Below are 14,891 nucleotides of genomic sequence, written 5' to 3' on the forward strand. Positions count from 1 at the left end.
ATATTAATGAACATTAATGAGCATGATCGTGTGTTCGGTCATGCGCTCTTGAATGCACTTGTAATCCATATAAAAACACACGGCTTGCAATAAAAAAGCAGAAGTAACGGTCTTCACCCTGAGACACAAGTCTGAGTGTAGATTATTTACTTTAGTTTGTACGAACGCTTCTTATCTAATTTGGCTCAGGAAGCAGATATCAGACACTCCGTGCATTTGGCTCGGGTCCAAGACAATTGACGCCCATCGTGGGCCTTCGGGCTTCCTGATTCGGGCCAAGCCGATCGAGAGGGGACTGGGACGGAGACCAATGCGGACGGGTGCAGAGACTGATCACCTCTGAGAACGGTAAGACACTTTTAATTTTGTCTACTGTTCATCCCGCCCGTGGTTGGTTAGTTCCTGTTCCCGTGTCGGCTTGCCCTCGATCAGCAAAGCAGGCAGATAATATAGCTTGCCCGAGGGTCATTTATAGGAACCTGCATTGGTATCTGCAGCCTGTATTTTGTTTCCTGTTGTTTTTGTTTTGTTCTGTCAAGCTTGGGACGGCTGTTGGGAATAAGGGGATTAATTATATAATCACGGATGAGAATTGAAACTCCTCCTGGGGGAATAAATAATTGTGCTGTGAAGCACGGATGACCAGGAGGGGGCGTCAGGAGAACGCATAGTTGCGTGGGGATCCCGTGAGGACTAATAATCCTATATTTCACTGCGGTTGTCACATATCTTGGTGTTTTGTTATATGTGCTGGCCTCTGATGTTTGGATGAGACAGGCAGAAAGGAATAGAGTCACAGATGCGATAACTGGCTGTGATAACGTGGTCAAACTTCTCTCAGGGTTGTTGTAAGGTATACCTGAGAAGGTGCGCACAGCTCAGGGTATCAGGTACTACTGCACAGGTGTGCACAAAGGTGTGCAGGGAAAATCCTGTGACGTTGTTCTGAGGTCTCATCTTTTAATCACATGAGCCAGGGATGTCATGTCCTGAATGTGTCTGTGGGCTACTGTTAGGAATTCATTCAGAGGGTTGGGGGTTGGTGAAAGTGATAACCCCAGGATACAGGGAAGAAATTCTTGGCCTGAAACCTTTGTTGGTAGATTTTCCAGATGTGTTGGTGTTCAGATTAAACGTGCACTACCCAGTCAGAATTGTAGTCGGGGCATCATTACCAGCAATAGAAGGTGAAGCTAGAGAGAGGGGATACTTACCTATTAGGTGCCCACTCCAGCCAGAACAGCCAGAAAAGTGTGAGGAGGGTGAAAAGGACAGAATCAGAAGTTTGGGTTTGCCTCTGGGAGACGTAAATGACATTTAAAGGAACGCACTGTATTTAACTGCTGTATTGTTTAAGCTCGTCTGTCTGCAGCAGGCTGACACTTTCGATTTCAAAAAAAAAAAAAAAAAGGAGAAAGTGTACTTTTAAAAAAGAGGAAGTGACAGCACAGAAAGATCTCAAAAGAGCACGCAGCCAAAACTTCAAACTTGTGTCCTAGACAGCCTTGTAATACAAAATCCAGAGATCTGAACGTGTATCCCTCCATTAAATAGCAATGGGACAGAAGTTAGAAAAGCCGAGGGAAGGCAGCTTAGCTTACAGCTTGGTTTTAGAGAGGGAGGGAAAAACAGCAGTTAAGAGGATAAATGAACTTGCAAAAGTATGTGACATCAACATGCACATGGGTGGGAGGTTGCAGGCAGAAGAATGGCGGGTGTTGTTAAAACGGAAAAAAGGTCTATTGTCTGACCATGGCTTATTAGCTACGGCTGAAGCCTGGTACAGAGTATTGCAAGCTGTCCAAGTAGAGGGGTGGTCAGAGCAAGAGACAAACCAACATGGATATATTGTATATGTGTATCATAAACCAGAATGTACATTTGAGTCTGGACGGCCACCACCCTATAATGGCGTCCGAGCACAGGACAGGAAACCCTGCCCCTCAGCAACCGCCCCCTCACTTGATCCTCCCACCAGACACCGTCCCAAGGTACCACCTCCTTCAGCACCCATGGCACCTCCCAAGGGCAGTGGCCATCTTGCAACACCCAACACTGGTGACACAGGAAGACTCCCTATGACTGCTTCCTGTGACGGCCATGTTGGTACACCCATACCTATATGCCCAGTGTTAGATCAGACCGGAGCATATTACAAGGAAGGTGTTAACCCATTAATGATGTTAGAAGATGATGAGGATGAGGCAGAGGAAAGCATTGATAGTCACTGCCACTCACCTGAGCACCAAGAAGTGTCAGTGACCAAGGGGGGCGTCGCTCCAACTGGTACCACTCCCAGTTCAGCCAGTCATGAAGACCAGGGCCCAGCTCAGATTATAGTGTCTGGAGGCCTGTCGGATGTGAACACCAGGACAACTACACTTCCATACCAGGGCCATGAACTAGTACATCCCCCCCTTCAGTCACCTCACAGGGCGCTGCATGAATTCTGTATGGAATCTGACCGAGTGACATCCTCACATCTCCATCCCACTTCCACAGCAGCACGGCCTACATCCGCAGGCCTGTGGGGAGCAGCGCAAACAACCAGGGTTGGTGCTAGGTTCTCACTCCCATTGTATTCCCCTCCTCATTCACAACCGTTCTCTGAGGACACGGCGAATGTCTCAGGAGGACCCACAGGTGATTCACATGACACCATACAGTATGGCCCCCCCCCACAAAACAGGGGACTACCTCTCCAACCACCACAACAGGGAAATGACTGGAGACTTCCACCCAGTGGGTCACAACCTCACATACCAAGGGGGGAAATGTCACCTGCACCACTAGGCGCACCCCTGATGTATGTGACCTTTAGCCCTCAACAAGCATCATCCCTTGTAACCAGTCTACCAGATCCTGAAAAACAGCCCATGCCATTTTACAGAAGAGTTGCCCAGATCCAGAAGGCATACTCCTGTGCCTGGCGGGACCTGGTAAGTCTCTGTGAAATCAAAGCAGGGGATGCTTACTGGCCAGTAATGCTAAGGTGTTTCAAAGTGGACAGTGGCATCCCTGACAATACATATGGTTCGGGATGTGAGTTTGTGACGCAGTTACAACAGTGGGCACGTGACCGCCTGGCAGACCAAGCAACAAACATCCAAGACATTACACAAGATAAGGCTGAATCAGTTGAGAAATTCCATACTAGGATGTTACAGGTGTTCACCGATTTGGGATTCAGCACACAAAACAAGGCACATACGCAGATGCTATCCTCTGCATTTGTAACAGGCCTCAGGGACACAATCCGGAAAGGCCTGCTACTATCTCGGCCAGAGTACAGAGTGTTACCTCTTGACACTCTACTACTGGTAGCAAAGGGCATAGAGTCCTCACAGGGTAATAGGAAGGCAGTCCCTCTCATGTTGACTTCTGACACACCATACCCGCCACCACAAACACGAAACCCGCGAGCCTGCTGTTACAACTGTGGGAAGCCCGGACATTTTCGGAGACAATGCCGAAGCCCGTGGAGATCCGATCGAAGACAGCCCGATCATGGGGACCAAAGAAGAGGAGATGCTCAACACCAAGGACAAAACGTCCAGGGGAATCCCAACTCAGCACCCAATGATTGGCCTCCTCCTCCTCTGTTTGGCCATATGGATCCATAGGAATTCGGCAAGCCTGTGTCATACACTCCAACCATGATCGCAACACACAAAGATTCAGGGGGACCTCTAGCCAAGATAACACTCAGCATCGAGGGCCGGCCCACTCAGTTCATTTGCGACACAGGTGCTGCCCGGTCTGTTATTCGAACGAAAGAATTACCCGATATCTCCTTCCTATCTGACAATGACATCACGTGCGTTGGAGTGGATGGAACACCCCGAAAAAGTCCTCTAACCCGCCCCCTACAAGTTGGCAACATCCCTGACCTGCTAACAAGATTTGTGGTTTCCGACACCTGTCCCTTGAACTTACTAGGGGCTGACGTCTTATCCAGACTCCAGGCCTCAATCTCCTTCCAACCTGATGGTGGTATCCGAGTAACCTCACCACTGACTGATGAAGACACGTCAGCATTATGCTCCATTCCGCTCTTGCTGTCCCTAAACGTAGAAGACAAGACTGGAATTCCGGAAGAGGTTTTAACCCGAATACCTTCCTGCCTGTGGTCTACAGGCCCAGAAGACATCGGTCATCTAAAAGTCCCGCCTGTCATGGTCAGAATGAAGCCTGGTGCCCCTTTCCCCAGAAAACCCCAATACCCCCTCAAGCCCTCCGTGTCAGCAGCAATCACTCGCCAGATAGAGGCCCTCCTCCAGAATGGGGCTCTTATACCCTGCACAAGCCCCTGCAACACCCCACTCTTCCCAGTCAAGAAGAAAACCCCAAAAGGAGAACCTGTGAAATATCGCATGGTGCAGGACCTGCGAGCAGTGAATGAAGCCACCATACTGGAGACACCCATAGTACCCAACCCACACACCTTGCTGGCAGGAATACCACCCACGGCCAAGTACTTTACTGTGGTGGACCTAGCGAACGCCTACTTCAGTGTCCCCCTAGACCCGCGTTGTCAATTCTTATTCAGTTTCATCCACGAAAGGAAAAGCTACACCTGGACTGTAATGCCGCAAGGTGCCCAGAACTCCCCGTCCCAATTCTCCAAGGCAATGAAATTCATTCTGGACACGTGGATCAAACTCCACCCAGACGTTGTGCTTCTCGAATATGTGGATGACCTCTTGCTTTGCGCAGATACCCAAAATGAGGCTGCCACCCACTCTGAAGACCTTCTTTGTTACCTGGCTGAACAAGGCTGTAAAGCATCAAAACAGAAGATCCACTTCCGGTTCCGGCGCCGTATGTAGGAGACGCTAGCTCCGGAGGCTCCGCACTCACCGCCAGATAATTCTGCCTACAAAGCCCCGGCATAGCCCCGGACTACGGAGATATACATCCCCACATCCCGCGGGAACCCCAGCGGATGGAGAGATACCTCACTCAAGCCCGAGCGGCCAGAGGATCGGGCGCCACGGAACTAACAGTGGAGGCCTCGACCCTGGGCAACATGGCCGCTGCAGAGATCACACGCGGCACTACCTCGACCCACGGAGGCCCGCAGCCAGGCTCCTTCAGTCCTCAGCTCGACAGTGGACCCCATCCGGAAGGTATGGACACCTCACTCCCCGCTATGCCTGACCACGCTAGCACCCATGAACGAATTGCAAAAGCAGTGGCCGCACTGCTCTCACCCACTATTACAGCGGCGGTGGACAGGGCGGTAGCGGAGGGCATACAACAGCTCAGGAGAGAGCTGGGAGAGCACTCCACAAGGCTAGACACAATTGAACACCGGGTGTCCTCGGTAGAGGAAGACCAGCATTGTATGGAGACAGCCCTGGAGCGATTCACTCAGGACCAGCAGATCCTACACGAGCGCATGGAGGACCTCGAGAATCGCTCCAGAAGAAATAATTTACGCATAATAGGCCTCCCTGAGTCGCACAAACAAGGCTCCCTGATAGACATTTGTGCAGAGGCCTTGCCGCAAATTTTAGGCCTTAACCACAGATGCGTGGTGGAAAGAGCGCATCGCATTGGCGCGCAATCTGAAGACCAGGCCCGACACAGACCCGTTATTGCCAAGTTCCTGAACTACGCTGATCGAACGGAGTTGCTACAGGCCTTTCGCAAGTCCAGATCGCTGGAGTTTGAGGGACACAAAATTCTGTTATTTGCCGACTATTCAGCAGAGGTATCGCGCAAAAGGAAAGACTTCCAACCTATCTGCGCTGAGCTCTATAAAAAAGGTCTCCGCTTCACGCTGGCCTACCCAGCGGTGCTTCGTTTACAAGCTCCAGATGGAAAACAACATACACTCCAATCGGTTGAGAAGGCCAGAGCATTCCTGCAATCATTATCCATCACGCAAGAGCCCTCAAGCACGTACGCAGACCGAGTGAAACAGGGCCCAAGGGAACAGAGAAGCCCACGCAAGGAACCACCGAAGCGCCTCAAGCCAACGCAGACATCTGAACACCAAGGATCCGGATGACTTCCACCCACTCCTTCTGGGATACCAACAGATCGTCTGTATTGATCCTTTATTTGCTCCTTTTATGTCCCCATCTCCCTACGGGGCTATTTTTTGATGCCAACACTGCAGGGCCGTTGCAGCGCGCACTAACACCCAGATACACATTCTGGGGTCTCCACCCTAAGCGTCATGCTGCAAAATCGACAGAATACCTGCAGCCTGTTATGGCACTGTGAGCGTTAGCTCAGTTAACTTGTTACATTTTTCTTTTATTTTCCTCTGTTTTTAAGCAATATTGTTTATTTAGCCGATGACATCTGATTTGTCAAAGCTGCCCACCTCATAGTTTACAGGCAGGGCTACTACGGCTGATGCCGAAATGTTACGTTTGTAGTCTGGGCCCGCCAAGGGTGCCTCCCTCTTAGCATTCAATAGGTATGTACTCTTATCACACGATAGCCCGCATTCAAATCTAATGATTAACCAGTCCGAGAACCGTAAACAGGCGATTGCAAGGTTTTCACATGAATATGGCTATGCCAGTACAATTTACCCCCCCTACTGGCGGTGTAGCGGTACGTCCGGTGGGGAGAGTACATACGGAAAAAAGCGAAGTCAGTTGATTACTGTATGGTTGTGTTGAAGTTAATTTCTCTTTCTTCTATTTTCCTTTCTGTCTCTCTTGACACCTTTCTTTTTCCCACGAGAAGACGGTCTAGCCAAGGCAAATGTGAGTCCGAAAGCTTCCTTTTACCATCCACACCTGAAGCCACCTCTCGGAAACAGGGTAAGAACAATATAAATTTCTACATCTTTACCCCCACACCACATTCACCATGACCCAATTACAAGTAATTTCCTGGAATGTCAAAGGGTTAAGAGCACCGACAAAGCGAATGAAAATACTCAGACATCTTAAACGTTTAAAGGCAGATGTAGCTTTACTACAGGAAACACACCTAGAAGATAAGGATTTTTTCAGAATGAAAAAACTGTGGGTAGGGAAAGTGGTGGGATCGACTTCGATCAACCGTAAGGCAGGCACGCTTATTTTGATACATAAAAACCTGGTTTATGACCTAATCACTACCACCAATGACTCAGAAGGGAGATGTACATCAATACTTCTTAGACTCCCCACAGGAGACATTCGGATCTCCAACATTTATGCCCCCAACTCTCCTGACCAGGAATACTTCTCGCGATTGACACCACTCCTACAACTACAGGACTCCACCCCTCATCTTGTGGGGGGTGATTTCAATTCGACTCTCAATGACCAGGAAGACAGGTCCGGACCTAGACTACAACCTCGAGCATCCCATTCCCCCCGACCCACCCCATTATGGCATATGACTCAGGCAATGAACCTTATTGATACGTGGAGGTTGCAGCATCCCATAGACACAGGCTTCACTTTTTACTCACCAGTTCACAAGACTTTTGCAAGACTTGACTACTTTCTGTGCACACATGCTCTCCTACCACGCATACATGACACGATCATACACGACTTGGTGATCTCTGACCACTCCCCAATCGCGATTTCACTCAACTATCTTAGGCCAACTACATCTCCCCCTCAATGGAGATTCCCAGCCTATCTAGCCCATGATGATGATTTTAAAGTTATGCTGACCGCAGCTTGGGCGGAATACTTACGTGACAATGCCCAACACATGGATAACCCTAACTTACTCTGGGAAGCGGGTAAAGCTTACATGAGAGGTAGGATTATCTCATACGCAGCGGGGTACAAAAAGAACGCACAAAGACAATTCGTGGCAGCGAATAACCAACTGCGCATAGCACAGCAAAACCTTAATAACAACCGCACAGACAGCAACTTTAAGGAATGGGTAACATCCAAAGAAAGATTTGATAATTGGGCGGAAAAAGTGGAAAAAACAAAACAATCAGCAGCACAATTGCTTTTCCACAAATTTGGGAACAAAGCAGGCAAACTCCTAGCCAGACTCACTAGGGGCCCCTACACGCCGACACACATTGACAAGCTTAGGAACCCCGATGGCTCTCTATCCATAACACCCAAAGATGTCAATAGGACATTGGAAAACTTCTACAGCACACTGTATAGCGCAGAACCGGTAGATAGGGATCTGGCCGAATCCCTTTTAAAAACCACTAAACTTCCCTTGATAGACCCCGAACAATTAGAACAACTAAATGCGCCCATATCCCTGACAGAAATTAAGCAGGCATTGGGAGGTCTCTCTAATGGAAAGGCGCCTGGACCAGATGGGTACACACCCGAATTCTACAAACTCCTGAACCCAGACCTTCTACCCACTCTTCACACGGTTTTCAATCACATATGGGCAGGGGGACCGTATCTTCCTACGGGACACCTGGCCAATATCAAACTTATTGCGAAGAAAGGGAAGGACCCGCTAGACCCAGGATCCTTTCGCCCCATCTCATTACTAAATGTAGACTCCAAGATATTATCTAAGATTATAGCCACCAGACTGGGAGATATTATGCCATCACTTATACATAACGCCCAATCAGGTTTCACAAAAGGCAGATCCGCTGCGGCTAATATCCGTAAAGTACTGATGGCCCTCGAATATGCACAGACACACCCCTCTGAAGATACAGCGATAGTCACCCTTGACGCGGAGAAAGCATTCGATAACGTCAGTTTCGAGTGGCTTTCTCTGGTTATGCAACGTTTGGGCCTGAAGGGGTCGTTCTATTCCTTCATCCAAAACGTATATTCAGCCCCCTCCGCCACGGTCACTGCAGCAGGCATACAGTCCCCACCCTTCCGTCTACACAGAGGAACAAGGCAGGGGTGCCCCCTTTCCCCTCTGCTCTTCAACCTCGCTATAGAACCCCTATCCCGCCTTCTTTCTCTGTCCCCTCTATTGCATGGGCTTCACATAGGGCAGGAGGAACTAAGAGTAGCTCTATTCGCAGACGACATACTGATCTTTACTTCATCTCCCCACACGGACATACCGGCCATACAAGATATTTTTGGAGACTTCCGTAAGTGCTCGGGACTCAAAATTAACTTCTCGAAGAGCGAGATTCTCCCCTTAGGTATCACCCCCCTGCGCCACGCCCACCCCCCCCATCTTTAAGAATAGCGAGTACCTATATAACATACCTAGGCCTGCGGATTGGCAAAACACCGTCTTCTCTATACACTCTGAACTATCCTCCTTTGATTAATAGGTTGGTAGCTGAACTTGAAGCTTGGATGGATCTACCTCTCTCTCTCTTCGGGAGATGCGCATTATTTAAAATGGTCAGTTTTGCTCGCCTACTATATCCCCTTCAGACATTGCCCTTACTGCTGAAACATAAGGATATCCAATTGTTAAACAAAGCCATAACCAAATTTATTTGGAAAAAAGCCAAGCCGAGAATAGCTCTGACCAAACTGTTTCTCCCGAAGAGTGAGGGTGGAGTGGGTCTTCCCAATATACGGCTATATAATTTGGCCTGCCTACTGAGGGTCGGGCTGGACTGGATACTGGGTTCCTCCAAATACTCAAACTTCAACCTTGAGTCATCGATGGTCAGGCCTTCTGACTTAGCGGCCATACTCCATAGCCCACTTCAGAAACTACCAGTGTCAATCAAACATAACCTCCTCTTCAGAGACACCCTAGTGGCCTGGCGAGAAGTCAGAAAAAAACTGGGGCTATCTCCACTATTCTCTAAGCACCTCCCGATTTATGGGAATCCAATGTTTACACCCAGTCTACAGTACGAGCCCTTCTCTAAATGGAGGGACAAAGGTCTAGATAAGATCCACTCCCTTTTCCGGGATGCCACAGGCACTATCAAATCGTTCTCCCAGCTGTCACTGGAATTCCACCTCCCCCAAAACCACTACTTCCCATACATGCAATATGTAGCCTTTATAAACAAGATATGCCCGAATAAATCTGTCCGCCTACGAGCATCATTCATCGATACCCTTGTTAAAAATGGTACCTACTCAATATCGGACATATACACTCCACTGCTTGGAAAACTGTCAGTACCCCTACAAAAAACCTCCATGTCATCATGGGCCAAAGACCTGCCCGGTATTGTGGAAGTGGATGACATCATACATGGGTACAGTCTTACCAGGTCTGTCATTCAAAACGAGTCGTGGAGAGAGACCCAATTCAAGATCATCCACAGGGCGTACTACCCCTTTTCTGCATCAAAGGCCCCTGAAATAGGCCCGGCCTGTCCCTGGTGCCTAACAAACAAACCTTCGCTACTACATAGACTCTGGAACTGCCCTCCAATAGTGCTATTCTGGACGTCGGTTATCCGCCTAGTATCCAAAGTGACTCAGTATTGCCCCATGATGGACCCGACACTCCTACTTTTTGGATGCCCCCCCCGCATGGAAACACACGCCTCCATATACCACCGCCTGCCCAGACACACGCGGCAATGGATACTACTAGCCCTGCTCACGGCTCGCAGGACAATCCTCCAACATTGGATCACTCCATCCCCTCCCTCTATATCAGCCACGATAAAAGAGCTGAAAATTTTGCTACTCAGAGATAACATGGACACTCGCTCCACTCCATCGCTCTCCAAAATCCAGTTTGAATTAAAGTGGTCAGCTTTCATCTTGCAATACCTATCTACCTCAGAAAAAAATGCCTTATCCACAGGTTCTTATGCTTTTACATCTCCTCAACCTCCGTGACCAACACTCACCCAAGGTACTATGATGTCACAGTGTAACTATCTTCCCCCTCCCCCCCCATTACCCTCTAGCTTTTGACTAATGACTCAAGCTCACATATGGTGACCCAAGGTATTAAGCTATTGTTAAGCTATCGTTTTAGCTATGGTGCATCTAGAATATTTAAAGATCTCTTCTTGCTCTCCTCCCTCTCTCTACTTGTTTCTTTAGCCTTTACTTACCTTTATCTTTCCCTTTACCTCTCCCTGGAGGTCTGCTGTATAGTCCTAAACTAGTCCAATAATCGAACAAGTCCACAAAATATCTGTACCTGTTTGTTAATGCTGTACACCATTGGATTATGTATAATTCTTTTTGGACTAGGCACTGTACCCCAGTCCTTTTGTATTTGTTGTATGATTTTCCTATAAACCCAATAAAATATTTTGGAAAAAAAAAAAAAAAACAGAAGATCCAGTGGTGCAAGCAAACAGTGGTCTTCCTTGGACATTGTATCTCACAAGGCGTAAGACATCTTACTCAAGAACGAATAGCTGTGATCAAAGCAATTCCGGTGCCAGTTGGCCACAAGTCTCTCCATGCTTTTCTGGGCCTAATATCTTATTGTCGTTCATGGATTCCAGAAGCATCTCTGCTAATGCAACCACTCTATGATGCTCTAAAGACTGATCCTTTCACTCTGCCACCAGAGGCCCTTACAAACTTTGAAATTCTGAAACAGATCCTGTCGTCGGCCCCTGCCCTTGGCATACCAGACTATGAAAAGAGCTTCAAGCTATTTGTCTCAGAGAGAGAAGGACACGCCACAGGAGTACTGGCCCAATCTTGTGACAACAGACTTAGACCTATCGGGTACTATTCCTGTCGATTGGATCCAGTAGCTAGGGGGGCACCCTCCTGCCTCAGAGCTGTTTTCGCAGCCCAAGCCCTTCTGGACAAAACTGCAGATCTTGTGCTGGGCCACTTCCTCATCCTTCTAGCTCCGCATGACATATCAGCCGTGCTAAACCAAGTACAACCAAAACATATGTCAGCAGCAAGACATCTCAGACTACAATGCACTTTGCTCCTCCCGGACAATATATCCCTCCTCAGATGTAACACCCTCAACCCGTCCACTCTGCTCCCGCTTTTCGAGGGGGGAAACGACCCTTACGATATCTCTCACGACTGTCTTGAAATCATGAAGATGGAAACTACACACCTGCCAACAGTTAGCAGAGTGCCTCTGGACGACCCTGACCTGACTATCTATGTTGATGGATCAAGATATGCAGATCATGAAGGGAGGTACCACACAGGATATGCTGTCACTACCAGAGACACAATCCTCCATGCCTCTGCATTGCCCCCCTCTAAGTCCGCACAAGAAGCAGAACTTCAGGCCCTAATCATGGCATGCAAGCTGGCGGAAGGGAAGAAGGCTAACATTTATACGGACTCAAGATACGCTCTTGGAGTGGCCTGTGACTATGGTGTCCTGTGGAAGAATAGGGGTTTTCTGACAGCAGTGGGTACACCTATAAAACACAGCGCAGCAGTCAGGGACCTGATTGATGCTCTGCTACTTCCTACCCAAGTGGCAGTTCTCAAGGTAAAGGCACATGGCAGACTGAACACTCAAGAAGCACAAGGTAATCACTTGGCGGACACTGCAGCAAAACATGCCGCGAAAGGTGTGCGAGAAGTTGTACGCAGAGTGGACGTCCAAAACATTCCAACACAAGAGACAGTACAAGCCACCATGATCTTGCAGAACCCTCCTGTGGATTGGGCACGCTTGAAGGAAATGCAAGAGGCAGCAAGTGAAGAGGAAAAAGGAACATGGACGAAGAAGGGAGCCATATTGAAGGATGGACTCATGGAAGTGAATAAGAGACCATGTTTACCACGGTCCATGTTCCCAGCTGTGGTGCAGTGGGCTCATGGTGCTTCTCACCTGTCGAAGACCTTGATGAATGCTTTGATCAATAAATACTACCTGGCCCCAGGAATTACCCCACTTACCAACAACTTCTGTAAGTCATGCGTCATTTGTGCCAAGTGCAACCCAGGCAGAACGGAAAAGACACCCATGAAACATCTAGCTAAAGCTCAATATCCCTTTCAACGAATACAGATTGATCATATTCAGATGCCGAAGAGTGGCCGGTATGAATACGCTCTAGTAATCGTTGATATGTTCAGTTCCTGGCCCGAAGCGTTCCCTGTGACCAACATGACAGCGAAGACCACAGCCAAGAAGCTTCTAACGGAAATAGTGTGCAGATATGGTGTCCCAGAGGTCATAGAGAGTGATCAGGGGCCGGCTTTCACGGCCTCGTTAACCAAAGAAATATGGACAGCCCTAGGGGTCACACTTGCTTTCCACACCCCGTATCACCCTCAGAGCAGTGGGAAGGTAGAAAGATTGAATGGCACAATAAAATCCCGAATGTTGAAAATGTCTCAGGAGACAGGGATGAGCTGGCCAGACAGTCTACCCATCGCCCTGTTCAGTGTGAGATACACTCCTAAAGAGAGCCATGGTTTATCACCTTATGAAATACTGTTTGGTTCAGCCCCGAGATTAGGGTGTTATTATCCACAACAGTTACAGTTACAATCCGATGTATTAACTGATTATGTGACTGCTTTGTCTCGTGAATTAACCCGAATCCATGCAAAGGTTTTCTCTTCCATTCCAGATCCTGAGTTAGATACAGGAACACACAAGCTGGTCCCCGGTGATTGGGTTCTGGTGAAGAAATTTGTGCGAAAACACCCTCTTGAACCAAGATATGACGGTCCCTTCCAGGTCCTCCTAATAACAGCTACATCTGTGAAAGTTGCAGGGAAGAATACCTGGATACACGCCTCCCACTGCAAGAAGGTCACCATACCCAAGGAAACGGATAAAGATAAATCATGATCATATATATCCTTTGTCTGTGTGGGTTGACTGGGGCACAGCATGCAGCCATTACTAAGAAAGATGGGAAGGTCATTTTTTGGTATAATTCATCTGATACCCATATAGCCACGTTTGACTTCCACCCGTGTAAGATACTCCCATGTCCTGAGCATGACAGCAGGTCAGAACGGTATGAAAAAGGTGACGGAGAGGGATATATATGTGTCACTAAAGGGTCATGGGGAAAAAATTGTGACAGTTGGGGAGCAGCAGCTTGGAACACAGGGACACCCTGGGGATATAACCCTCTGCCAGCCTATGACAGTAAAGACAGCCAGGGGGAGCCCTTGCTAACCCGTCTTACCCTCACCAAGCCAGGGCCCAGTATGACACTTGTCCTAAACATACGGAATCCGAGCCCATCCGATAAGGGAGAGTATGTGTTGGGGTGGTGGTTCGGAGGTGGTCACTGGGGTCATAGAGGGTCTTTCCGTCTAGAAGATATGTACAACAACAATGAATGGCAGCCAATCAAGAACCTGCCGCCCCCACCAAACCCCTTAAAGCCCCATGTACAGACCTTGGAGGACATGGTTGCAATAGCAGATCCTACCTTCAAGGATACAATGGAGGTTGAGACCGGCCTTTCAGAAATCAATCTCTGGCTAGAATGGATGAGATATAGCGCCAGCAGACATAATAAAACCAACTGCTATGTCTGTGGTAGTGCTAGGCCACATTTGGGTACAGTCCCATTAGTTATACCTAAAAAAGAGGAAGAGTGCTTCCTAAGCCTCTACGCTAACATTTCCACCAACCAATTAACATGTGAAAAATGGAAAAAGGAATATCCCATAGACACCAGTGCTTCAATACCTAAGATAGCTATCACCTTATACCCTGGAAACTACACTTGTTATGCTCACCATGAAGGGAGGGGTAAAAACCTAGGTAACTTCTCCAAAGGTTACTGTGCTTCTTACAGTCATGTCCCGGCCAACTTAATACAGAATCAAAGTCAATCCTTGGGGGATGTGTATTGGATATGTGGAGACATGCAAGTGAGGTCCAGATTGGAAGGACAATGGAGGGGAGAATGTGCCCTTGCAAAGGCCATCATGCCTCTGCACATCCTAACCCTAACGGAAGGTATTCACAACACACAGGGTAAGAGGACAAAAAGGGAAGCCCTTCCGGGAAGTTTTGACCCTCATGTGTATTTAGATGCCATTGGAGTTCCGAGGGGGGTCCCTGATGAATTCAAGGCCCGAGACCAGGTAAAAGCAGGTTTAGAGGCCCTAATCCCC

General features: G+C 48.4%; 1 protein-coding gene across 1 annotated transcript; it reads left to right on the forward strand.

Annotated features, from left to right (window-relative positions):
• Nucleotides 1-3,470: 3,470 nt before the first annotated feature.
• On the forward strand, nt 3,471-14,586 carry LOC120920888. The gene is made up of 2 exons (XM_040333291.1): nt 3,471-4,799; nt 11,143-14,586. Exons 1-2 carry the CDS (start codon nt 3,657-3,659, stop codon nt 13,600-13,602), a joined length of 3,603 nt encoding a protein of 1,200 aa, XP_040189225.1. The 5' UTR covers nt 3,471-3,656; the 3' UTR covers nt 13,603-14,586.
• Nucleotides 14,587-14,891: the final 305 nt, after the last annotated feature.

Source organism: Rana temporaria, chromosome 1 (genome assembly GCF_905171775.1).
Source record: "Rana temporaria chromosome 1, aRanTem1.1, whole genome shotgun sequence".
NCBI lineage: Eukaryota > Metazoa > Chordata > Amphibia > Anura > Ranidae > Rana > Rana temporaria.